The 27,063-nt window shown below is 48.6% G+C and overlaps 1 protein-coding gene across 6 annotated transcripts in view; it reads left to right on the top strand.

Moving 5' to 3' along the window:
- TENM2 (teneurin transmembrane protein 2) overlaps positions 1-27,063 on the top strand; it is a gene marked incomplete at both ends in the record, with an annotated part of 890,113 nt that overhangs the window by 823,409 nt on the left and 39,641 nt on the right. For 5 of the 6 annotated variants that reach the window (XM_079771922.1, XM_079771923.1, XM_079771924.1 and 2 more), the window contains 8 exons: positions 830-1,091; positions 1,799-2,066; positions 5,623-5,766; positions 6,162-6,411; positions 13,742-13,762; positions 16,707-16,939; positions 18,109-18,263; positions 19,999-20,873. In XM_079771922.1, the coding sequence (XP_079628048.1) occupies positions 830-1,091; positions 1,799-2,066; positions 5,623-5,766; positions 6,162-6,411; positions 13,742-13,762; positions 16,707-16,939; positions 18,109-18,263; positions 19,999-20,873 (2,208 nt within the window). The remainder of the gene's footprint in view (positions 1-829; positions 1,092-1,798; positions 2,067-5,622; positions 5,767-6,161; positions 6,412-13,741; positions 13,763-16,706; positions 16,940-18,108; positions 18,264-19,998; positions 20,874-27,063) is intronic. The other variant, XM_079771926.1, reaches the window with a different exon arrangement.

The following is a 27,063-nucleotide window of genomic DNA, read 5'->3' on the forward strand; positions in this document are numbered from 1 at the left end:
AAGAGATCTTTGAAGTCTTCATCAGAAGAAAAAAACTTGTGTAACTATGTGTGGGGGTGATAGCTAAGCTGATTGTGGTGACTATTTCACAATCTGTACACATATCAAATCATGTTGTACACTTAAAATCAATATAATGTCATATGTTCCATGTATCTCAAAAAAGTTGAGGTTCTCTGAAACAAACAAAAACCCGGAAACAGCCCCAGCGGGTGAGAAGGAAGCTTTAATGCCCCTCTCTGTCCTGGCATCGTATCGCTATAGCTCCACTGTGTATGAGCCTCACAGGATGCTAAGTGCTTTATGCCAGGAGGGCGAAACACTGTCTGTAAAGGGCCAGGTGGCAAATATCTTAGGCTTTGCATGACATACGGTTCCTTGTTACACCTACTCAGCTCTACCCTGGTAGCACACATCTCCAGAGATAAGTAACTGAATGGGCGTGGCTGTATTCCAATGAGACTTTTTATACCAAAACAGGGGATAGGCCAGGTTTAGCTACCCCTGCTCTGCACTCATCACGGTATTCCATTCTCTCAGCCACTCTGTGAAGTTGCTATAATTATCCCCATCTCAGAGGTGAAGAAACGTGGGCTCAGAGAGGGTCAGTAACTTGCCCACAGACACTCAATTAGTAAGTGGAAGAGTTTGGGTTCCAACCAGCCCGTGGGCCACCAAGGCCCAGGCTCTTCCTTCCTCCCCTACCCCCACCCACCCCCCCACCCACCACCCACCCCCGCATGCTCGGCCCCTCCCTCTGCTCTCAGGGTACCTGCCTCGCCTGAGGGTGCGTTCACCGTCTCAGGGAGCCCACTTCCCTCCTCTCCAGGTTTGACCTGATCGCCAATGGGGGCGCCTCCTTGACCCTGCACTTCGAGCGAGCCCCGTTCATGAGCCAGGAGCGCACCGTGTGGCTGCCGTGGAACAGCTTTTACGCCATGGACACCCTGGTGATGAAGACCGAGGAGAACTCCATCCCCAGCTGTGACCTCAGCGGCTTTGTCCGGCCAGATCCGATCATCATCTCCTCCCCGCTGTCCACCTTCTTCAGCGCTGCCCCTGAGCACAACCCCATCGTGCCCGAGACCCAGGTAGGAAGGGCGAGAACCGGGGTAGGACTTTCAGTACCGCCCTGACCGAACCTGGCTGGCCAACCCGTCTCTCCCCGGGTGGCCCAGAAACCAATAGGAAGGGGAGAAGCAAAAAGTAGGAACACAGTAGAATCTGTAGTCACTGAAGAGAAGACCGAATCTCTCCTGGACGGTCGAGATGCTTCCAGATAGCCGTGCAAGACTCTGGCAGTCGCCAGCGCTTTTAATAAAATAAAAACAATATACAGATGTGTAATCCACCTGCAAATCGCTTTTCATTCCTGTTAGTCACAGAGACACATGATAAGAGGCGCTTTAATGATCTACCTCGGGGCTGCAACGGAGGGCATATTACATTATTGCCTCCCTGTTGCTTTATACCAATTGTCAGTGGAAGTTGCGGGTTCATATAATTACAGCCTCTCGCGGCCTCCTCGCGTGCAGCTAGCAATAAAGCCTGCTGTTCTTATTTACATCTTTTGCCAACCGTGTGGCTTTTAAAAAGAAACACAACGGTGACCAAGAATAATTATTAATCCAGAAATCATAACCTCAGCCCCTTCGCTCCATGGTGTAGGATAAAGTTTTTTTTTTTTTGGGGGGGGGGGTGCGTTTCATCAGTCTTGGGAAGTGGTTCTTGCACCCCACACGGGGCGGGATGCTTTGGGGAGGGCGTTTGATGCAGTGTGTGTGCCGCGTGTTCTCAGGTCCTTCATGAGGAAATTGAGCTCCCCGGTTCCAACGTGAAGCTCCGCTACCTGAGCTCCCGGACCGCGGGCTACAAGTCGCTGCTGAAGATCACCATGACCCAGTCCACCGTGCCCCTGAACCTCATCAAGGTCCACCTGATGGTGGCCGTGGAGGGACACCTCTTCCAGAAGTCATTCCAGGCCTCTTCCAACCTGGCCTACACCTTCATCTGGGACAAGACCGATGCGTATGGCCAAAGGGTCTACGGACTCTCTGACGCTGTTGGTATGTTTGGGTTTCAAACCCCTATTGATGCTTGAATATCATCATGTATTAATTTGACCAATAGTTATGGAGTTCCTAATATGTGTCAAGAACTATTCTAGTAGATAGAAACGCAGTGGTCCATGAGACGGGCAAGAGTCCCATCCATGGACCTTCTGTGCTAGTGGGGGATCGAGATAATAAACCCAAATTGGACAAGAAAATATCAAGCAGTGATTTGTACCAGGGAGGAGTGATGTGCACTGGGAACGCCTTTTATCGAAAGCGCTCAGGGAAGGCTCCTCAGAAGGTGACATCCTGGCAGAAAAAGAGAGGAGAATGAGGTGTGTTTGGAGGACAACGAGGAGGCCAGTGAGGCTGGGATGTAGTGGACAAGGAGAATATTCAAGAGAGGGGAGAGAGGTGGTCACTTTCGAGTGAGCACATGCAAATGACCCAGAATGCACCGTAAGGATCAGAAACTGGCGCTGGGGGAGCTGGAAGCCACGTGCTGTGTCTCAGGCTTTGCCTTTGAGGGGATCACATCACACACACACACACACACACACACTTATGAAAGACACCCCCCCCCAAGGGAAGTGTCCTGTGATTATCAGTCTTTGAAGAGTTGTAGGCTGTGGATTAATGTCAACCTACCCAGTATAGTTTCCTACTGGTAGAAAGCTATCTGGGTTCATTAAAATCCAGATTCCTATGTTGTTGGTTTTTGGTTTTGTTTTCCTTTTTATAAACAGGCTTGTGATTTCCAAGAACTGTAGTAAGTTACCAAAATAAAAAACCAGCATACTCAGACATTTTCACTGTAAATGGCACCCTATGTTTTGTGTTAGGAGTTTTATGGTTTTAGGTTTACATTCAAGCCTTTAATTCTTTGGAGTTAATTTTTATATATGATGTAAGATAGGTGTCCGGTTTTCCCAACAGCATTTATTAAAGAGACTGTACGTCCTATCCCATGGTATAGTTTTGGCTGCTTTGTCATTGATTAATTGACCATATACGCATGGGTTTATTTCTGAGCTCTCTATTTTGTTCCATTGACCTATGTGTCTGTTTTTACTGCTAATACCATAATGTTTTGATTACTATAACTTTGTAATATAGTTTGAAATCAGGGAGTATGATGCCTCTGGCGTTGTTCTTCTTTCTCAACATTCCTATGGATTGTTTTAGGATTGTTTGTTCTATTTCTGTGAAAAAAGCCTTTGGTATTTTGATAGGAATTGCATCGAATCAGTCAATTGCTTTGACTAGTATGGACATTTTAACAATATTAATTCTTTCAATCCATGAGCATAGAATATCTTTTCATTTATTTGTTTCTTCAATTTCTTTCATCAGTGTCCTATAGTTTTCAGTGTGCAGGTCTTTCATGTCCTTGTTTAAATTTGTTCCTAGGTATTTTATTCTCTTTTTTTTTTTTATTTTAAGTAGGACAACTTGATAGGTGGTGTTTTCTTCTCCATCAGATGACAACTGTCAACTGGTCTTTCCTTTAGTGATTTTAGAGGACATTGATGCTTATTGCCTGGATCAATTAGGCCATTAGGATTTGCAATGGCAAAAAAATTAATATTTTAATTCTAGCATTGCTTCTTTATTAGCTAGAATACTTTCATATAGAGATACTTTCTCTTTAACTGCTTGGTTATTTGAGATACAGTTCAAATAAGAAAGTAAGGATAAATGTTTGATTCTTTCTCTTTATTTACTAGTTTTCAGTATAATAAGTCAGTTTCTTTAACATCCTCTAATGGTGGCAAATTCATGTTTTTTTAAAAATACCATTCTGACCCCAGCCAGTCTGGCTCAGTGGAAAGAGCATCGGCCTGCATACTGAAAGGTCCTGGCTTCGATTCCGGTCAAGGGTACATGCCGGAGTTGCAAGCTCAATCCCCAATAGGAGGCGTGCAAGAGGCAGCCGATCAATGATTCTCTCTCATCATTGTTGTTTCTATCTCTCTCTCCCTCTCCCTTCCTCTCTGAAATCAATAAAAATATATTTAAAATAAATAAAAATAAAAATACCATTCTGAACTCCTAGAGTGAACTGTCTCTAATATAGTAGTTTCAATCCATGGAAGTTATTTTCTTTACGAATGCTCAGATTGCACCATCTTTGGAAGCCTCTTCAAACTGACTTCCAAATTCTTTCAACATGACCCCAGTAGATTTTTGATCTTTCCTTTCTATCTGGTGTGATAAAGTGGCCAGGCCTCATCTTGTTCATTTCTTGCTCTGGCTATATCTTCAAGGAGCCCTGATTCTTTTTAATGAGAAATCATATTTCAAGGCCACAAGCCAGGCACTAGCAATTCTCTCTGCTGCTGGGACAGTCATTGTTTCTTGGAATTTTCAGAGGACAAGCTAGGAAATATATGGTTTTTCTAAAAAAGATCAAATGCATCTTCTGTTCCTATCGACACTCCTATATCTCAGGATTTAAAAGAAGCTGCGAGAATCCCCGAAGGTGACACACGCAGTTAAGAATTTAATGTAGTAGGAATCGCAATAATAACAGTGGCTCATCTTTCGAAAGCAGCGTTCCAATTAAAAATGTACGGCCTCTTGGTGTCCTCTCTCATGTCTCCTTCCCACATCTCTCTGAGAAATTAAGGCCTCACTCACTCCGTTTTCCACGTGGGAAAGGAAAGCCACGAGGAGGTCTGAGCCGGAGCAGAGTGAGGACTAAGCCCTTCATCTCCCGCTTCTCTCTCCCATTTGTCCCTGCGGCAAACATGGGGGGTTTTGCAGTTTCTGGATTCTGTTCCCCACGGACTTGCCCTGGAACTGGCAGGCTGGGTCCGGTGCCTGCATCGCCCGGCACCTCTGGAATCCGGAGTGAACATTCCGAGTGCCGCCACTCAGCCAGGCTGTTGCTTCCAATCTCCTTATAAACGAGCCACTAAGCCTAGCCAGTTTGGCTCAGTGGATAGAGCATCGGCCTGCAGACTGAAGAGTCCCGGGTTCGATTCCAGTCAAGGATACATGTCCGGGTTGTGGGCTGGATCTCCAGTGTGGGGCGTGCAGGAGGCGGCCAATCAATGATTCTCTCTCATCAGTGATGTTTCTATCTATCTTTCCTTCTCCCTTCTTCTCTGAAATCAATAAAAATAGCTACTAAGCTTCTGTAGGCCTTTCTCCCAGAGACTGCAAATAAATAACACAACTCTAATAAATGCACGCCGCGAACAGCGGGCTGAGGGACACGGTCTCTCCTGTCCATCTCGGAAGGAGAGCTGCATCGGTTCTTAAATGATTCAGCTCCTGCCTCCACGTCACTGGGGTCATTTCTGAAAGCCAGCTCCTCTTCGGAAAGGTCTTTCCATCCCCACGGAGCGCGACTGTGTAAAGTTTCAAGGTTGAGTTCAGCTTGAAATTTGAATTTAATATCGTGTGGGATCGTGAGGAGAAAAGCAATCAGCCGCCTCCTTGGGGCGGGATTTGGGAGCGGGCTGGGTCTTGGGGTGAACGCGTGTTTCCCGGGCCCAAGGAGTGCGCTGCTGTAATCAGTCAACTCTCCGGTCCCCGCCGGCCCTCCCCTCTCGCCTTCCAGTGTCGGTGGGGTTCGAGTATGAGACCTGCCCCAGCCTCATCCTGTGGGAGAAGAGGACCGCCCTCCTGCAGGGCTTCGAGCTGGACCCGTCCAACCTCGGCGGCTGGTCCCTGGACAAGCATCACATCCTCAATGTGAAGAGCGGTATGTGAGCACGTTCCCTTCCTCAAACAGCCTCATCTCTCCCAGACCCTCTCTCCATTTCATTGGTAGTCTCTCCCCGCCCCTCGGCCAGTTTCATCAAACGCCCAAATACTCACCGGTTTTCCCACCTTCTCTTTTGAAATGTCAAAGAATGTTGGGCTGGTTGTCCCAGACCGTCCGCCTTCGTGTACCTCACAATTCTTCAATTATCTCTACAAATATTATCCTCCCCAATCCCACAGCCCTGGGGGCTACCCACCCCATCTCTCAGCAAAGGGAAGACATCAGATTGAAGTTTCCTAGGGTTTCTCTTCCCCACGTCACGTCCCGTGCCCTCAGCAGGCCGATCGGAGTGTCTCCCTCAGGGCTGCACAGCCACCTCTGTACCCCCGCAGGCATCCTGCACAAGGGCACCGGGGAGAACCAGTTCCTGACGCAGCAGCCCGCCATCATCACCAGCATCATGGGCAACGGCCGCCGCCGCAGCATCTCCTGCCCCAGCTGCAACGGCCTCGCCGAAGGCAACAAGCTGCTGGCCCCCGTGGCTCTGGCCGTGGGCGTCGATGGGAGTCTCTTCGTTGGCGACTTCAATTACATCCGGCGCATCTATCCCTCCCGCAACGTGACCAGCATCTTGGAGTTACGGTAAGCGGCCACACAGACGCCTGCTTTTGTTCTTTCGCTGCCATGGCCACACGGCCCCATGGGTAATCGGGGCTGCATTGGGGCTTCTCCAGAAAATAGACATTCCCTGTGATGGGCTGAGGCTCGAAACCTAGGACCAGACTCAAGTGAGGATTTGGGGAAAGGCTTTGTGTAGCTATAAAACACCACGCATGCATTTCAGACCATTGTCAATACCTTAGTTACAAACAAGGAAAGCCATGTCAGTCCTGGTGTTTGGGTTGGGACCCGGGTAGCTGTGTGTTATCAAACCCCCAGGCCTGAATCTAATACATACCAGACAGTGAGAGAACTGCTCGAAGCTGTTGGTCCATTTCTGTGGTTTCTAAATGGGCACTTTTTAAAAATACAGATTCCTGGAGCCCAACCCCAGAGGCACCAATTCAGTCGGTCTAGAGGCCAAGGCATCCTTTATCCTTGACAAACTCGGTAGGAGATTCCAGTGCCTGTCAACATCTGAGAACCACCAATAATTATTTACTGGTTCACACGTTTATGTTGAGCAGCTCTATGTGCGAGCTCTGTGAATTCTCTGCATCTTCCCACTTTCACTAGGATGTGACTGAGGATGACTTAGAATAGGCCATGCTAGGCAACTCCTGCCCCCTTCCCCGGTAGATTCAGTGCTTGCTGCTAAGTCTAAAGCCCAGACTCCCCTGTGCTGAACAGAGTTTCTTGGAAACTCTCTTCCCAGGGAAGTTGATTCCAGGCCATTGAACCTTGAGAGGGATCTGTAAGTAGAGAGAGATGAAATCTATAAATAGGGAAGAAATGTATTCAACAGATACTTGGGGAATGTATACTGTACCTGGGACTGGCTGGCTGGGGGGGCCAGAGGGGGGAGGAGATAGGAACCAACAAAGTTCTAGTATTTGTGTTTGTGGTCTGATATGGAACTTCAAATCATGTGGACAACTAAAAAATAACTTGAAGTTGCATTAAATACTTTAAGGAAAACCTAACAGGCTAAGGGACATCGATTATGGTGGGGATGGAGGAGGGATGAGGAAGCTACATAAGGTAAAGTGGTCAGAAAAACCTCTCAGACCAGGTGACATTTGAGCTGGGTCCTGAACGATGAGGTCAACCATGGGAGGATCTGGGGGAAAGGGTTCCAGGCAGAGAGAAGTTGTGCAGAAGCCCTCATATCAGCAGATAACCTGGTTTATTTAAGGGACGAATAAAGTCCAATATGCCGGGAGGGTGGGGAGCTCAGGGGAGAGTGTCTCAGAGGGGGTCAGAAAGGTAGGGAGGGGACTGGTGCTTCAGGGTCTTATTATCATGTTGATGAGAGTAGATCACATTCTTACTGCAATGGACAACCATTGGAGGTGGAAGTAGAAAGTGGTTGGAGTTGATGTGATCTGATTTCCATTTTTTTAGAGATAATTCTGGCTACTGTGTGGAGAATGGACTGCAAGAGTGGAGCTCTTGCATGAGTAGCAGTTGTCCAGGACTTGGGTGATGGTGATATGGACTAGGGTGGTAGCAAGGGAGATGGGGAAGTATTCTAACTGGGACATATTTTCAAGATAAATCTGATCAGAATTGTTGATTGATTAGATATAAGGAATTGGGGAGAGAGAGAGAGAGAGAGAGAGAGAGAGAGAGAGAGAGAGAGAGAGAAGGATCAAGCATGATGCCTAGGATTTTGACCTGAGCAATTAAAGGGATGGTGGTCCCTTCTGCAGCAGCCTCAGCTCCCAGGCGCAGGACTTAGATGAAGTCACAGGTTGCTCTTGCATTTTAATATCTTTGAGGCCCCTTCTGGGAGAGAGATCAATGACCTGAGCAACAGGAAGTGCTGCTGAGTATTCTTGGGAGCTGAGGCTGTGCCAGGCCCTGGAGAAGTAAAAAGAAAGGAGAAAACTGCAGCTCCACCCCTAGCAGGTTGCAACCTCTGTGGTCCTGTGGACATTTCCTGAGTGTGATGGTGAGCCGTGCCTGTGCTGGGCTCTGAGGTCCAGACAGGGATGAAACCAAAGCTCAAAGAGCAGCCATTCCAGGCTGAGATGGGCACCCAGGCAGTGAGGCAATTCAAGCTGTGTTCTAGAAGAGCCAGCAACCCACCACCACAGAAGGACAAAGGGGGAGTTCATGTGAATAGGTGTCATAACCAAAAGATGAACAAGGAGAGGAAGAAAGAGGCAAAATGGAAGAGGCTGGATAAACTCAACCTGCCAAGTTGACAGCCAGACAAACCATTTTTCCTATAGCTCCCCGAGTAGGTCCCCTTCCCAAGATGTTTATTTCCTTTTCTGTCCCAGGAGAGCCCTCTTCTTCTCGGGCCTCCTGTGGGCCATGGAGACCCAGGAGAGGAGGCAGGGGGCTGAAGGTAGCATTGTGCTTTCCCATGAGGGTCACACTTCTCACTGGCATTTGTCGCCCTCCACCTCTTCCTTGTCGCTGCTCTTCCTGCTCAGCGCTGAATCGGCACCTGCCAGCTGCATTCCCACCTCCAAACCTTGACTCCTGCCCCTCAGCCTACTTACAATACCCTCTCTACCTCATCACCGAGACCATCTTTAAGGCTCCGTTTGAAGGCCCTTTCTTCCTTGAAGCCTGATCTCCTCAGTGGAAATAATTCTCAACCACGTCGGGGTCACTTCTGTCTAATTTTCCACAAAAGTTGACAGTGTTTACTGCCTTGTTTTTTAGGTATTTCTGTGTAAGTCTTAGGGCCCTAGTGTGTGAGTTTCTGTGGAGCAGGCAGCTTGGGTATCTCTGCCCCTTGATGCCTAGAGTAGTGTCTGATCCACACCAGCAGCTCAAGACCTGTGGCTTGAGGTCAAGCGGACACAAACCGGTGTCCTCCCCGTGGTTGGAATTTGCCCTTGGTTCCATGTCACTCTGAGTTGTAGAGGCCACAGTATTGGTACCAGCCAAGGGCCCACCCAGAGCCATGCCACACCCACGCGGTGACAATGACACGGCTGGAGGGCATGGAACTACCAATTGCCCTCGACAGCCATGTGGTTTTTGTTGTTTTCTTTCCTTTTTACCCGCCTTTGGACGTGTTCTTGCTTTCATCAGCCAGGTATCCAGAGATGATTAGAAGTTAAGCTTTTACAAGAACACTGGTTTGATTCTTCTTTTCTTCCCACTACATACCTGAAAACAAAGGGCTGTCAATCTCCGCTCTTCAAAACAGTAACCTTCAGAGGGAGAGAGGAGGGAGGGAGAGACCTGTCTTGCTTATGTCTTTTCTTCACTGTGAGCTGGCAGCCGAATGATTCCATTTCAGGAGTCAGTGCCCATCCCTCTCTCGCTCACCCACCCCAGAGCCGCGCCTCTGAATCCCAATTTTATTTACATGCTCCCATCGTGCTCTCGCTGTTCTTCTCCCTTCCTTTGCTTATGGAAAACACACCTGGAAAATGTCCAATGCTAGAAAAAAAAAGCCTTCTTCAATGCCACCAGCATTGGAGACATTTTCAACATTCACTTCCCCCCAAAAGCCTGACATGACCTGTTGTAGCCCATTTCCCTTCTTATAACTATTACCCTCTCCAGGTGTTCCCTAGAAAACCTGAGCCCTGTGGAGCAGAATAAATGTCAGTCACTACCATCTTAGGGTGAATTTCTACCCTAGACAAATCTTTCCTTCCCCCCACCCCCCAATTTGAGACTATCGTAGGAATTGGACCCCAATATAAGGCAATAACTGATAAGCGATGGGATGCCTTTTCTTAATATGGCCCCTTGGGCAAACATAAGTCTCTTGCACTTTCCATAATATTTTAAAGTCTATTTTTTTAATTTCCCAAATATAAAGTTATATTATGATACTTAATATGTTTTTTTTCCAACTAAAACACTTCCCGTGCTGAGATTCTGATGGTGCTGTTGGGGTGACTCCACGGCATCATTGCATTGGGGAAGCTCTTCAGGGGGGGAATGTCCGGCTCAGGGGTGTCAGTGCTGGAGAGGGAAGAACGTGAGAAAAAGGGAGCCTAGGAAGGAGGGCACGGGCCTCAGAAATTGGAAAATGCCTCACCAGGCCAAGATAAGCTTCGCCTGAGAGTTTCTACCAGAACAGACCCTGCTTGATGCCAACGCAGGATGTTCAGGAGGAAGCTGGTTGTAGTTAGAGAGCAGACACTTTCCCTGTGTAGTCAGGGTATAAACACGGAGGTCAGGAGACCAAATATAACACAGCACCCAGAATAGCAGTAACAACAATATCACCATAAAACTCTGGACTGTTCTTGGCTCTGTTTTCAAAGCTCTTTTACCAAAGACAGATCTAGGTTTCGTGCAATTTCGGAATGAAACTGAAATTATTTAGGATGAGAAAAGAAACCAGAGCAACTGCAGATTTTGTAAAGCTGACAATTACCGTATTTTCCAGCGTATAAGACGACTGGGCGTATAGAAGATTTTCCTGGATTAAAAAGTCGTCTTATACGCCGGAAAATACGGTACTCCAAACATCACAAAATCCAGACAAATAACCTAAATTTTTTTATTAATTAACTACTCTTACACGTCCAGGATACTTGTTTGCCTACACTTTTTGACTGCATCCTCTTTGATTGTCTCTTAATAAGACAATGACTTTGTAACGTCATTATCTATAAAAGGAGTAGAGAGAGATTCAGTCTTGCCTTCGGTATAGCTGGTCAAAAGTTGCTTTGGATTACTGATACATTAGACGTTTTTCTTTGATGTTCACGATTGATTACGGGTGATGTCATGAAAATTGTTAGAATTGTCAGTGTTGGGAAAACTTCAGCAAGCTTCTTTCATAGTATTTCTGGGCATTTCAGGTTTTTGTGTGCAGTGAAAAATCTAAATACTTTTTGGACCGACACTCATCAGCCAGTTTGTCACTGATGTCCTGGTAATAGTGCAGTGTGACTTCTACCCTGGGCGTGGCACTTCCTGTCATGGTGGGAGGTGAATTAGCTCAACAGGGGAGGGGCATTCCTGACAGTCCTTCCAAACCAGCCTGTCTAGCAATAACCTAACAAGACGGTGAAAGGAGGACATAGCAACCACATAAGCACATCCCCCTAAAAGTAAACGAAGTGTGTCCCAACTCACTTTTGTTTAGTTATAACTAAAACAAACAAACAAAAAATGTGGCCATTCCAACTCCAACCTCTTCTGTGGCACGGAGCGAGTTGGGATAGAAAGAGACAACAGCTGCATAGCCCATGGACACAGAAGGCCTGGGAGGGGTGGGTGCAGGATGGGGCGGTGGTTAATGAGAAAAATAAACAAAGGGGACATCTGTAATACTTTCAACAATAAAGATAAATTATTTTATAAAAAGGGGAAAAAAAGAAAGACAGCAGCTGACTGCAGCTTTGTGATTCTGGGTAGAATATGAGGGGTTGGAACCAGCCCAAGGCAGCGTCTACCCAGCCTCATTCCCGCTCTCCATCACTCAAGAACCCATTTGCCCGGTCTACCTCTCTCCAGGACTCCTTCCTAAAAATCAGCAGCATGGGAATAAGTCATGTCCATATTTACTTCTTCTGTTCACAACAAAGATAAGCACACACACACATAAATCACAAGACAGCCTGATGAGCACTCTGCAAGGCAAGCTGAGAACACTCGGAGAGACTCTGAAGGTCCGCAGGGGAGTCATTGAGACTCCACGTGTGAAGAGCTAATCCAGCTCCATTCTTGAACCTGAGACACCACTTTTTCCTCAAAGCATAAGCCTAAAAGCTTGGTATTATTGAGGCCACGGACACAAAGCCTGGGCTTTGAAAATAGGGATACATAGACCCAACGATGCTGTTACTTGGGTTTCTTGCTAAGCACCCACTCTGCTGATGGCCCTGGACTGGAATAGCAGTGACCTCAGCCTTTCCCCAGAGCTCATGTCCCTGTGATCATTCAGACTCTGTACTCTCAGTGACGTGGTCCCCCACCCCTGCCCTTCTCCTTCCTCCAACAGAGATACCATCTTAATCAACTTAAAGCAGATGTTCTTAGGCAATAAGTAGGTCAGGTCTGCAGACCCAAATCCCATCCAGTCTTTTTACAAAATCTTGACTTTAAAAAAAAGTGGAATTGATATTGCAATAATTAAGAGCCAAATATGACTACCACTGGTGGCAGATAACATTTCACTTTCATTAAGCAATATAAAACAGACAGGCGGACTCGCGGCTGCCGCCCCAGCGCACCAGGCTTTGCAGAATGAATCTCAAATTGCACCATGTCAGTCAGAGCTCAGGAGTTATCAGCATCATTTAATTAACTTTTTTTTTTTTTTTTGCAAAAACTAACACATTGGAATAAAATATAAAAATGTAATCCCTGTGCAAACCCACCACTAATGATGGCCCCCAGCAGAGGCCTGAGCAGCCTGTGAGCAGGAGTCGGGCCTCAAACCCTCTTTGTTCTTTCCCTGAAGTCTCCTCCCTCAGCCCGAAGCAAAAGTGGGGTGGGGCTCCTTCCACTTTAGCCCAGAGGCCTCAGAAATGGGGAGCAGTTCTCTTTCCTTGGGGGCCCAGCATCTCTCTTTTTTTCTCTCTAATGTGGTTAACTTCCGGCCACTTTCCTGTTGAAATTGCCATGTCTTTTTGTTCTTAAGAGAAAAAAAACAAACAGCAGAACTTTTACCAGTTTTCCAAAAAGGAAAGGTCTTTGGCTCCAATGACAATAGGATCTGATTACCTACGAATTTCATTTAAAAAGATCGCTGGCTGGGGAGAGGGAAGGTGGCAGGGAGCCGGCATAGGAAATGGTTGTGATTCTCAGGGTTTGACAGTGTTTGCCAAACTACAATTGGGTGTGGGCAGGGACTTTCTCCTGGGTGGTACTGACTCTACCCTGTCATGCACCCATGGCAAGTAGGTGGCCCAAGTGGCACCAGAATCCCCCCCACACCCGGGGCAGATGTTACAGATGAGTCACGGTGCTCTTTATAGCTAAACTTGAATTTGGCTTCAGAATCTTTCTGCTCCTGTCCCGCCTCAGCCATCACCCATCAGCAGGTGTTGGCATGCAAGAGGTCACCTGCTTGCCATCCCTCCATTGGCCATAAGACCTGTCTCACCTATTGCCACCTGTGCCACAGCCACATTGCTGGTCCAGGAATTCAAGCATTCTTGCCTAGATTGTCCAATGGCCAGGAAGAATTCCAAATCACGGGGCTTCCCAGGAAATTGAGCCAGAAGCTGTCAGCTAGAAGGGGGGGAGAAAAAGACTGCCTACTTTCGGTCCCTTTATTTAAAAAAAATAAATAAACAGAAATGTGATGTTTGTTTTATCATAAGTTCTTCAGCTAACTGTTTGTTCTTTTTCCTTCTGTTTTCTTTCTATAAAGAAATAAAGAGTTTAAACATAGGTAAGACGAAAAACTCTTTCCTGTATAATTTGATATGGTTTGTTTGCTTCCTTGTCTTTGCTTTCTGTTTCGTGTTTCTTATGTAATGTTGTATATTTTTATGTACCAAATATAGTCACTTTTTTATGTGCTGATTGTGTGTTGTAGATATGATAAGCTTTGGCAATTATGAAATGCAGTGAAAAAGCAACCAAATAAGTTGACAGTAATTAGAATTTCCGGGAGATGCAAAAGCAAGATAATGAACCCTCAGCGAACTTTTATCCCAACTGCTCAGTGTGGTCCGTAATTGGGCTAAACAGTTGAGGCAAACTTCTGGCTTTTGTAAATGCTGGACTGGGTTCACAAAAGCTTTAATGAACTGGAAACGGGTCAAAAACTCATTTTCAACTCATTAATGATTTTTCCCCCTGGATAAATGGTCATTTTAAAAAAAAACAAAAAAACAAGTTAATTGTCAATCTGTTGGTCACAATGAATCCAAGAGTTGGATGCATTGGGGATTTTCATGGAGTTCAGTCACTTTTTAAGTAGTATGAAGGGTATAGACCAAGCACTTTTTATCTCAATAGCCTTTGTCATTCAATCGCTCCAAGGTTAGCATTTAAAAATCATACTGATACCAACACACATGTGTGCTTACGGCTCTGGGGAGCTTCCTTTTACAAAGTTAGGACAAGTCCAGGGTGCACTGAAATGGATGTAGCATGAGCTTTCTGGAAGAAAATGATCTTACTTTTACTTGGGAGAAGAGAAAAAACAAAGCTTTTTTAATACTCAAGGGAAATGTATTTTAATACTCGAGAGACATGCCTCTCCCTCACGCCTTAAAATGAAATGTGCTTCATGATGTTAGGTCAAAATTAGCCAAAGGGTGAAGTCCAGATACCCACAATCATCCCAGTCAGTGGGAAAGCTGTAAGGCATCGGGGGAGTCCTCTGCCTTCTTCTCAGGCACCCCCAAATTGGCTGGTCATAGGCACCCCAATGGGTCAAATAATAAAAGCAGCAGCAACACCCTGGAGGGGCATCCCCCTTCAAACTCACCCCACTGGCCCTTCGCCCTCGCCACAGACGTAGAGGGATGTCTGTGCACCCAGCTGAGCTTTCCTGCAAGACTCCTGGTGGGAATGAGCAAGAGGTCATGGGGAAGAGTGGGCCCCAGCAAGAACTGGCCCCACACCCGCAACTGTCTGCTCGCTGCCAGAGATGGTGAAAGCCTGAGTCAGGCTCCCTAGAAAGCCCAGAATTAATTAATCTAGCTCACAGATAGGCACAGATGTGCAAACCCCCAATCCTTCTGCTGGCCACGCCAGCTACTGTCCACTCAGTAACAAAGTACAGCGTCTAATTAAAAGTGGCACAAATGTCTCCCTTTCTGCCCTCCTTTGTTTTGTATATATGGATATTCTCTAAAGACGTAATAACCAAAAAAAAAAAAAAAAAAAGGAAAGAGAAAGAGAAAGGACGGGATCCGGGTAGCCTTCCCTTCCAGACTAGTTATCTAGGCTGGAATTTTAGAAAGACCTTGACTTCTAGTTCAATTATGTGTCTTCATAGCAGCCTGAGGAGAAGCTGGAATTAAAGATGGTCTCGCTTCACAGATTGTTCCTAAAAATAGCTTCCTTCTTCTTTTCTTCCTTAAATCAGGGAAGAACCCAAACGGTGGTGTTTTAATTAGTCGTTTACTAGCTGGTGTCTACAGGACACATGCATCCAACACTGTCACCGCCCTCGCCCACCCTTCACCTCGCCCAGCTCCTCCCTTCCCATAATGCCAAACTGCAGTTGAAAAATAACTTTAAAAAGAAAAAAAAACTCTGTGTTCATTTTAGGCATAAGGCACCAAAACCTCATCTATCACACTAGGGCCAAGAAGCGTTCACTGCTTGCATCCCGGAGGCAGTGATTTTAGTAGCCAGCACGGGAGGGGCATGAGCACCCATTCTGGTCTCCACCTCCAGCCAGCAACAGACAGTGCAAAGGGAAGAAGCTGTAGGGTTTGAGCCAAAAGGAACATGAGAGTGGCCTGATTTGGTTTCTTCATGACAAGGAATCTAGGACCCAGCAGACCCAGAAAACTTACCTAAAGTCACCAGCCGGGTCAGAGTTGAATTTGAGTTTTCTGTGACTCATTCCTGAGCCAAGTCTATAAATCTTACTCTGTCCTCGTCAATAACACATAGGAGATCAGAGAAAGAGGTCTAGATCTCTGAGGCTTAATGTCTTCCTAAGACATTCCACATACCTGAGGTATTTATCTCCTGAGGAGGCTTCGGGCCCTGGCCCATCTTGGTCCATACCTGTGACCTCATTATTACCCATGATTGAAAAACTGGATCTCCAACCCCAGTTATTCAGATTCTGGACGTAGTATCCGCAAGCCATCACACGCCTGCACGCAAACTTGATTCATGTCCACACTGAGAACTAGTAGAGAAGATCTGGGGCTGAGGGCTGGGGCGCCTCCCATTACAAAACCAGGAAGACTCCCAGCAGCTTCGGGATGAATGATCCAGTACCTCGGAGGCACTGGGGAGGCACGGATTAAAAAGAGAACATTGTCCCAGGGAAGTGTCCCTAGACCCCCTTGAGAACATGTTAAACCCACAGAGGGATCAAGGAGGCTGACACACAAAACACACACACAAAGGCAGGACCAGAGTGGGGTCTTTCGCATCGGCTAAATGAAGCAATGGTACTCCAGCATGATGGGAAGCGATGGATTCTCTGATACCAGGAGCAGGTTAAGCCCAATTAGAAGTAGCTAAAAACCATGGTGTGTTAGAGCACTAAGTTAATATGGTAGATTCTTTCCAGTTCACTAAAGTGGAAAGACATTGGCGATGGTTACAGTCTTGCTAGGATTTTTGTCATCTCTTCAGTCGAGCAGGCCAGCTGCGTCACCCCCTTCCCATTTCTCTCTGTGTTTCTCCCACTAAAGCAACAACCCAGCACACAAGTACTACTTGGCAGTAGACCCCGTGTCGGGCTCTCTCTACGTGTCTGACACCAACAGTCGGCGCATCTACCGAGTCAAGTCCCTGAGCGGAGCTAAAGACCTGGCCGGGAACTCGGAGGTCGTGGCAGGGACTGGAGAGCAATGCTTGCCCTTTGACGAGGCCCGCTGCGGGGACGGAGGGAAGGCTGTGGATGCAACCCTCATGAGCCCTCGAGGTAACGCCTGCAGAGCAAGAAAGCCCGCCCCAGAGAGAGAGCTAGCCACGAGCGTGGCTTTCTCCTTGTTGGAACTCAGCTGAGCCCGGGCACGCCTAAGCACAGCTTTCCCTAGGAGGCTTAACTCTGATCGATTGCTGTGGTGTGTGGGGGAGTGTCTTTTTTTTTAATGTATTTATTTTATTTGAAGTAAACTTCAGCACCCACATATGCTACAAGTGGAAAGTGGTTGCTCCTGGAGATTTCTGACTGCAGCCAGTCACAGAGTGGGAAGGAGCCAGAGGTCCAGCTGTGTGGGCTGCAGACATCACAGAGCCCAGTGGGTGGCCTCCAACCTCTCCCAGATGCTCCTGTTAGACAATAGTGCACACGAAGTCTGAAGCACAGCGCCTGACATTTTACAAATGCCCAGTAAGAGTGGGCATCATTTCCAAGGGCCTGGGATTGGTGGGAGGGCTTCTTGGAACTAATGGGTCTCTATTTGAAAAGGAATAGATATGTAAGGTTAAGGACAATCATTTGAAGGGCCAATTCTTGTCACCATTTTTAGCTACCATGAAAGCAGCGGGTAAGAAGCATTGGGTGTGGGCATTAGAATAAAGATGCAAAAGAATTAGAAGCCTCTGTCTGTGCCTTAGAGGGGAGGGTGGTCCTGGGACCTGCATTCCCCCAAGGTGCTGATGTGCTGGGTGAAGTCAGGGCTTCGTGGGGAATGCTTCCTGGAGGTTATGCTCTGAATGGGGAGTGTGTGGCTGCAAGAATCATTATTTCTCAACCTCAGTGTTGCAATCAGTCGTGAAGGGTAGTCAAGTAATTTACCACCAATAATTTTTCAAGCAAGGAACTTGGGAAATAACTTCTTTCCAAAAAAGAACAGATGCAACGTTATTTCCCCGTCCATTCATTTGCAGCCTTGGTTCATTTGCAGCCCAAGGTTTGTTCTGCATGCAGTTCAGTGATGATACAGCCAGCACCCCAGGAATTATGCAGATCTCAGCGCAGTGCTCATGAGAAAGGGGGTCACCTTAGAAGGTGGAGCACCACTGCTCTGCGTGTAATAACCTCTCAGTAAGGTCCCAGAAGAGAAGGCCCAGTAGGGCATCCCCACCTTCACCCCGCAAGCCCTGCTCCTTGCCGAGAGACGCACTCCCCCCGTTTGTCTTGCTCAGGGATCGCAGTGGACAAGAATGGCCTCATGTACTTCGTGGATGCCACCATGATCCGGAAGGTCGACCAGAATGGAATCATCTCCACCCTGCTGGGCTCCAATGACCTCACGGCCGTCCGGCCACTGAGCTGTGACTCCAGCATGGACGTGGCCCAGGTAGGACTCTCTCTCTATTTCTCATCACTAACTAAGCCACACCTGGTTCTTGGCCTGAAGTTCTCACCAGCAACCTGTCTGAGTGGAGTGGGAAGGAGGAGATATAGGTAGAGATCACAGGTGTGTTTGTAAAAGGCTTGAGATGAACTAGGCAGCAAGACAGACTGGGAAATGTCAGGTAGGATGTGTGTGTGTGTGTGAGAGAGAGAGAGAGAGAGAGAGAGAGAGAGAGAGAGAGAGAGAAATTCTGCTCAGAAAAGTGGAGCTGGTGCCTACTGCAGCCATGGCAGATTACAGGGTAGGAGTTCCTCTGTAATTGCCTCTCTTCTCCATCATTATTACAGGTTTGAGAATGTACCGTGCAGTGTTATACGTCCATCAGAACTTCCCCGTTAATCTGCAATGATTGCATCCTCACTACATAAACCTTTATTTTGTGCAGTCATAGCTGGAGCAGAGCCCTCTACACGATGCCCCCAAGTGATATTCTTTAGTCCGGGCTCTTGCTGCGGCAGAGAGCACAGGCTCGCGCAGCTGGACAGCCCAGGAAACTGGACTGGATCCTATGGCTTCCAAACAACCTGGCGTAGATGTTGACCCTACAGGGGCCTTTTCAACCCTCGGTCAACCTCATTAATTTCAGCTCAATTCTACAACAAACTGACAACTTCCTACTGACATTTTCATTTCAAATTCTGCAGAGAAGAAATGTGTTTTGTCCAGTTCATTTTTTTTCTTTTTTCTTTTTTTAATGTTTTTATTGATTTTGAGAGAGAGAGAGAGAAGAGAGGAAGGGAGAGGGAGAAAATGAAACATGGATGAGAGAGAAGCATTTATTGGCTGCCTCCTGCACAGCCCCAACTGGGGATCAAGGAAGCAACCCAGGCATGTGCCCTGACCAGGAATCGAACCAGCAACCTCTTGGTGCATGGGATGAGCCTCAACCAACTGAGCCACACCGGCCAGGACTGTCCAGTTCAATTTTTCAAGCAAACACCCGAGTTGTAATTTGCTGGCCAGCCTGGGCAGGGGCTGCCCTTGAGTCAGGGCCACATTCCAAACCACACAGCTTCTTTCTGTGAATTAGATAAAGGGGTCGTCTTAACATGAACATAGCCTCCTCCGGCCCATGGCTCGGTGAGCAGGATATGGGCTGGGACCCATTAGCCCCTTGAGCAGTGGACAACCGGTACAGTCGTGTATGACGACTCTGACCCGGGTCCAAACACCTGGGGCTGAGAAGAGCATCCTGGGAGAGCTAGTGACCTGCTCTAGCCACAGCTGACAATGCAGTAAAAGATGTGTGTTACACAGTCTCTTCTTCTCTGTCGTGTATGTCATCATGGGCAGTGGGCAAGGGGTTGATGACGGGGGGGTCTCCATCCAGGGTGTTAGTAACAAGTCCTTTTCCCCAGCTGCATAAAACCAACATGAGTGGCCCTAGCCGGTTTGGCTCAGTGGGTAGAGTGTCAGCCTGGTGGACTGAAGGGTCCTGGGTTTGATTCCGGTCAAGGGCACATGCATGGATTGTAGGCTCGATCCCCAATAGGGGGCATGCAGGAGGCAGCCTATCAATGATTCTTTCTCATCATTGATGTTTCTACCTCTCTCTCTCTGTGTCCCTTCTTCTCTGAAATCAAAAATATTTTTTAAAAAAACAACACCAGTGTCCGACACAGGTAAACACCAGGCACGTTAGACGCTGTTCTTTAATCAGACGCCGTGTCACCCACAGGTCCGCCTGGAGTGGCCCACGGACCTTGCCGTCAACCCCATGGACAACTCCCTGTACGTCCTGGAAAACAACGTCATCCTCCGCATCACGGAGAACCACCAGGTGAGCATCATCGCGGGGCGCCCCATGCACTGCCAGGTCCCGGGCATCGACTACTCGCTCAGCAAGCTAGCCATTCACTCGGCTCTGGAGTCGGCCAGCGCCATCGCCATCTCCCACACCGGCGTCCTCTACATCACCGAGACGGACGAGAAGAAGATCAACCGCCTGCGCCAGGTGACCACCAACGGCGAGATCTGCCTGCTGGCGGGCGCGGCCTCGGACTGCGACTGCAAGAACGACGTCAACTGCAACTGCTACTCGGGAGACGACGCCTACGCCACGGACGCCATCCTCAACGCCCCGTCCTCCTTGGCCGTGGCGCCCGACGGCACCATCTACATCGCGGACCTGGGCAACATCCGCATCAGGGCGGTCAGCAAGAACAAGCCCGTGCTGAACGCCTTCAACCAGTACGAGGCCGCCTCCCCCGGGGAGCAGGAGCTGTACGTCTTCAACGCCGACGGCATCCACCAGCACACGGTGAGCCTGGTCACCGGGGAGCACCTGTACAACTTCACCTACAGCGCGGACAACGACGTCACGGAGCTCGTCGACAACAGCGGGAACTCCCTGAAGATCCGGCGGGACAGCAGCGGCGTGGCCCGCCACCTGCTCATGCCCGACAACCAGATCATCACGCTCACCGTGGGCACCAACGGGGGCCTCAAAGTCGTGGCCACGCAGACCCTGGAGCTTGGCCTCATGACCTACGACGGGAACACTGGCCTCCTCGCCACCAAGAGCGACGAGACGGGATGGACCACGTTCTATGAGTAAGTGGGTTTATACAGTATGTCCCGAGAGCGCTCACCCCACCCTAGCTGGCATCAGAGCTGGCCCGAGCCCTAGCCAGTTTGATAGAGTGTCGGCCTGCAGACTGCAGGGTCCCAGGTTCGATTCCGGTCAAGGGCACATGCCCAGGTTGCATGCAGGAGGCAGCCGATCAATGATTCTCATCTTTGATGTTTCTCTCTCTCTCTCTCTCTCTCTCTCTCTCTCTCTCCCCCTCTCCCTTCCTCTCTGAAATCAATAAAAATATATTTTTAAAAAAGAAGAAGAAAGAACTGGCCCTCACGTAGCTTTTAGAACTGCTTAGTCACATCTTTCTAACGTTGATGTCTCCCCTGGCCCTAAGGCACCCATGGCCCCTCTCCCTGACTCCTCAGTGATTTGCACTGTTGAGCTTTCTCCCTGCAAAGGCTGGGAATTCCTCTTGCCTGCCTGTCGTTAGGGTGTCAGGATATTGGACACACGCCGCACCTGGGAGATCAAGTGCTGATTAACTTCGCTGATTATTCGTGTTTGCCGTGTGTACGGAAATTAGAACCTAAAAGGCAAGATCCTGACGGGACTCCTGTAATTTGCCAATAGGTCCGGCCACACACTTGATTGCACAGACAGGTAGATAAACTCTGCATTTCCTCTCCAGCAGAGGCAGATCAATACAGATAAAGTGCTAGGTATATTAAAAGACGCCAGCGCCGGTCATATTTCCCCTCACAATTATCTCATACTTAATAGTCGCGCCGTGTGTTTTGCCAGAAAAAGCTGCTGCCCCTCATTCCTGCAGGCAGCGCTTGGTCACCCTGCCGGCGGCTGCAGGTATTGACCGGCCAGATGCTGGTTGGAGGAAATTGCTAAGGCATCGTTCTGCCCATGGCTGCCTGAGACGGGGGTAGAATTTTCAAACATCTGGCTCTCCCGGATGGGGAAGGATCTGGTTAACCCCTGTGTTCGGGGGGTTTGCTTTCTGTCTGGGTGTTGCTGCTAGCGGAGAATTTAGTAGGTAGGGAGGGGCTGTCACAGAGGGAAGGGGGAACAAGAGATATACTGTTGCTCACTCCTAAATCCAGGAATGTTTCCTTTCTGATGGTAGTGACAGTGGGCTTGGGAGAATGTGCAGGAAGCTGATGCCACCTGCTGGGAATGTGCTGTATTGCAGAGTCGCTCTCCCTTGCTCTGTCTTTCTTTGGGCAAAGTTGTCTTTCTCAGATTTCTGAGGCATCCTAACATCCTTCAGGGCGCAGGAACTTGACCAAACTTTACAGCCTGGTTACTCTGTCCCCAGAGGCACCATCTGAGTGCCATCTTTAGCTCTCACGCTAAATTAGGTTAAAGCTATGCAGCGACCCAAACACCTCCCAGGCCTTCATCTTCCCTCGGAAGACCCGGCCCATCTCAGAAGCATCTTGCCACTTGTCACCACCTACCATACTCTACGTTTTAACTTGGTTGATTTTAGCCCTCTCTACCCAGCACGTACAGGTCATGAGGGCAGGGATTTTCACCCATTGCGTTGCTGACCATGTCCCCAGTGCTTTGCATAGTGCCAAGCACATAGTAGGCACTCAGTGAATACTTGCTGAATAACTGAGTCAAAGGCAGCCTCCAGCGCCACACAGACCGAGGGAGGCTGGACTGGCTTCTTTGGTGGCCTTGAGACCCCATCGCAGGAGCTCACAGCTCCTTGCATGCATAGGCTTAGTTGTAAAAAGGCCTGAGGGTGAAGATACCCACTGCACAGGGGAAGCCAGCAGAGCTGGAGGCAGCCGAATCTTCTTTGAAAGTTAAAGAGGACATGTTTCTCACCCTGAGATTCTGGTCGCCACCCCAATCCTCTGTTCCCCAAAAGTGGAATCTCCGATGCCTGCCACTTCTGTCATAAGGAAGCGAGGCAACCTGCACATCGTAGGTGTCCAGGTAATGCAGGGGTTGGAACTCAGTCCTGGCCCAGGTCCCACAGAATAAGCGCCTTACCGGTCCCTGCTGTGCAAGAGCTAGAACACTGTCTGTTACTGCATACTCCACTAGGCACCCCATGCCCAAACACTCGGTACTGTCATATTATTTCTTATTGAGGTAAAATCCTATCTAATAAAAGAGTAATATGTAAATTGACCATCACTTCACAATGAAGATGGTGGCGCCCACAGCCAGTAAGGAGGGAATATGCAAATTGATGTGACAAAGATGGCGGTGCCGGCCAGAGCCACGGAGCCGGCTGGAGCAGGCGGGAAGCTTGGCTTCCTTGGTCACCCCAGCTGGCTCCATGGCTGCCACCCAGACAAAACCATAGTGGCAGGGCCGAGGCAGAGGAGGTTAGGGGCGATCAGGCCAGGAGGGGAGGGCAGTTGGGGGTGATCAGGCCAGCAGTGGGGGAAGTTGGGGGTGAGCAGGCTGGCAGGGGTGGCCAGTTGAGGGTGAGCAGACTGGCGGGGGGGGGGGGGCAGTTGGAGGTGAGCAGGCCAGCAGAGGGGGTAGTTGGGGGTGAGCAGGCCAGCAGGGGGGTGTCAGTTGGGGCCAAGCAGGCCAGCAGGGGTGGGCAGTAGGGGGCAAGCAGGCCAGCAGGGGGGGCCAGTTGGGTACAAGCAGGCCAGCAGTGGGGGGCAGTTGGGCATGATCAGGCCAGCAGGAGGGGCAGTTTGGGGCAAGCATGCCAGCAAGGGGGGAAGTTGGGGATGAGCAGGCCAGTAGAGGGGGCAGTTGGGGCTGAGCAGACCAGCAGGGGGACAGTAGGGGGTGAGCAGGCTGGCAGAGGCAGGGACAGTTTGGGGCGAGCCCGCTGGCAGGCAGAGTGGTTAGGGGCTATCAGGCAGGCAGGCAGGTGAGCGGTTAGGAGCCAGCAGTCCTGGATTGCGAGAGGGATGTCCCAGACTGGAGAGAGTGCAGGCCGGGCTGAGGGACCACCCCCCACCCTGTGCACGGATTTCATGCACCGGACCACTAGTTGACATATAAGATTACATTCACTGTAGATGTGCAATATAATGATTCGGTATTTATATATTGCAAAACAATAGCTACAATAAGTCTAGTTAACATCTCTCACCATACAATTATTAAACATTTTTATCTTGTGATGAGAATTTTCAAAATCTACCCTCTTAGCAACCTTCAAATGTGTCATACAATGTTATTAACTAGAGTCACCCTTCTGTACATTACATCCATGACGTATTTTATAACTGGAAGTTTTCACCTTTTGACCCCCTTCACCCATTACACCCACCAACCCCACCTCCACCCCTGCCTCTGGCAAACACCAATATGTTCTCTGTATCTATGAGCTCATTTGGGTTTTTGTAATTTGTCTTTCTCTGTCTGACTTCTGTCACTTGGCATAATGCCCTCAAGATCCATCATACTGTCACAAGTGGCAAGATTTCATTCTTCTATGGCTGAATACTATTCCATTGCATATATACACCACATTTTCTACATCCATTCAGACATCATTGGACACTTAGTTTGTTTCCATGGTTTGGCTATCCTATATAATAAAAGGCTAATATGCAAATCAACTGAACCGCAGCACGACCAGTCGCTATGACACGCACTGACCACCAGGGGGCAGATGCTCAATGTAGGAGCTGTCCCCTGGAAGTCAGTGTGCTCCCACAGGGGGAGCACCGTTCAGCCAAAAGCTGGGCTCACAGCTGGCAAGCGCAGCGGGGAGTGGGCCTAAGCTGTCAGTTGGACATCCCCCGAGGGCTCGTGGACTGTGAGAGGGCGCAGGCCAGGCTGAAGGACACCCCCCCATGAGTGCACAAATTTTATGCACTGGGCCTCTAGTCCTATATAATAAAAGCCTAATATGCTAAGTGTCCAACCATTGGTTCAACCGTTTGACCAGTCGCTATGATGCATACTGACCACAAGGGGGCAGATGCTCTGACCGGTAGTTTAGCTTGCTGTTGGGATCCAGCCGATCAGGACTGGGCAAGATGGGCCAGACACGCCCTGGAGCCAACCTCCTGCGATCCCTCCTTGGCCTCTAAAATATTTCTTCTAATTAATTTTCTTTCAATGTGCACAAATTCATGTACCAGGCCTCTAGTAGTAAGTATAATCATCATCCTACCTAATAAAATGGTAATATGTAAATTACCATCACTCCGCTACGCCCACAATTGGGCCAGAGGGAGGCACAAGGGGCGGGACTCGGGGTGGCCGGGATAGCCGATTGGGCCCGCAAGACGCTGAGCTCGCGTCACCAGTGGCGGTGTGAGCTCAGCATCTGCGCCATGGCTGTGCTGCGGAACAGAAGGGGCCTCTGGGGCAGCGAGCTCACGTCCCGCCGTGGACCATCAAGCGGGGGAGCTGGGTGCCTGTCTGCTCTGGCACCAGGCCTTTCAGAAGCCTCCGCCGGCTCGGCGGAGGCTTCTGAAAGGCCTGGTGCCAGAGCAGACAGGCACCCAGCTCCACCGCGATCGAAAGCAAAAGCGTGTAGGGGACCCTACACGTGCATGATTCAATCATGCACTGGGTCTCTAGTATATAATAAAAGGCTAATATGCAAATAGACCAAATGGTGGAACAACCGTAACAACCAAACAACTGGTCGCTATGACATGCGCTGACCACCAAGGAGCATGTGCGGAACATGGCGGGCATTGGCTGCAGCGGGATGGTGGAACAGGTAAATGAGGGTGTCAGACCAAGGTGGGGCACTGGTTAATGAGCCTCTGGTGTTTGTTGGCTCCCGTGCACTGCTGGTCCCACCCAGTGCTCACACCCACTGCCAGCGCCAGAGCCACTGCTCACACCTGCTGCTGGTGCCCAGTGCCAGTCCTGATCACTCAGCACCATCAGCTGGTGCAAGCAGCGCTACAGGCCCTGATCATCCCTGAGGGCTTCTCCACCTCCCCCTGCATCCCTGAGGGCAGCAGCCACTGCTCTCACCTGCTGAGAGCACTGGCCCAATTGCTCCGCACTCGCAGCAGGTGCGAGCGGAGCCAGCTCCATCAGCGCGTGGGAGAAGCAGCAGCAGGAGTGAGACTGCTGGCAGACAGGGGACCGGGGCTGTGGCAGGAGGGGCCAGATGGGGGCACAGAGGATGGGCCAAGACCCACCCCTGTGCCCACTGCAGCCTCGCGGCCCACAGTTCCTTTCAAGGTGCACGAATTCGTGCACTGGGCCCCTAGTTGTAAATAATGCTGTAATGAACATGTGGTGCATATATATTCTCAAGTTTGTGTTTTCTTTTATTTTTTTTAATTGATTTCAGAGAGGAAGGGGGAGAGAGAGAGAGAGAAATACAAACTTCAATGATAAGAATCATTGATTGGCTGCCACTGGGGATCAAGCCCGCAACCCAGGCATGTGCCCTAACCGGGAATCAAACCTTGACCTTCTGGTTCATAGGTTGAACCAGGCAAGTTGGTGTTATCATTTGAGTTATATGAGTTTTTTATATATTTGGGGTATTAACACCTTACCAGATATATGATTTGCAAGTATTTTCTCCCATTTAGTAGGTGCCTTTTCATTTTGTCAATAGTCTCCTTTGCTGTGCAGAAGTTTTTTAGTTTGATGCTGTCCCATTTGTTGTTTTTTATTTTGTTGCCTGTACTTTTGGTGTCAAATCCAAAAAAATTATCACAAAGACCAATGTCAAGGAGCTGGCTGCTTATGTTTTCTTCTAGGTCATTTATGGTTTCAGATCTTACTTTCGAGTTTGTAACCACTTCATTTTTGTGAGTAGTGTGTAATAGTGGACAAGTTTCATTTTTTTGCATGTGGCTGCCCAGTTTTTCGAACGCCATTTATTGACAAGACTGTCTTTACCCTATTGTATAGTCTTGGCTGCTTTGTCGTTAATTAATTGACCATATTAGCGTGGGTTTATTTCAGCTCTCTATTCTGTTGCATTGATCTGTGTGTCTGCTTTTATGCCAATACCGTACTGTTTGTAATAGAATTTGAAATCAGGGAGCATGATGCCTCCAGCTTTGTTCTTCTTTCTCAAGATTGCTTTGTCTATTTGGGGTCTTTTGTGATTCCATACAAAGTTTAGAATTGTTCATTCTATTTCTGTGAAAAAATGCCTGTTCGTTTTTTAATCAAGTAGTTTGGGGTTTTTTTGTTATTCAGTTGTATGCGTTCTTTATATATTTCGAGTATTAATACCTTATCAAGATATATGATTTACAAACACTTTCTCCCATTCAGTAGGTCTTTTAA

Source organism: Cnephaeus nilssonii (assembly GCF_951640355.1).
Source record: "Cnephaeus nilssonii genome assembly, chromosome: 5".
NCBI lineage: Eukaryota > Metazoa > Chordata > Mammalia > Chiroptera > Vespertilionidae > Cnephaeus > Cnephaeus nilssonii.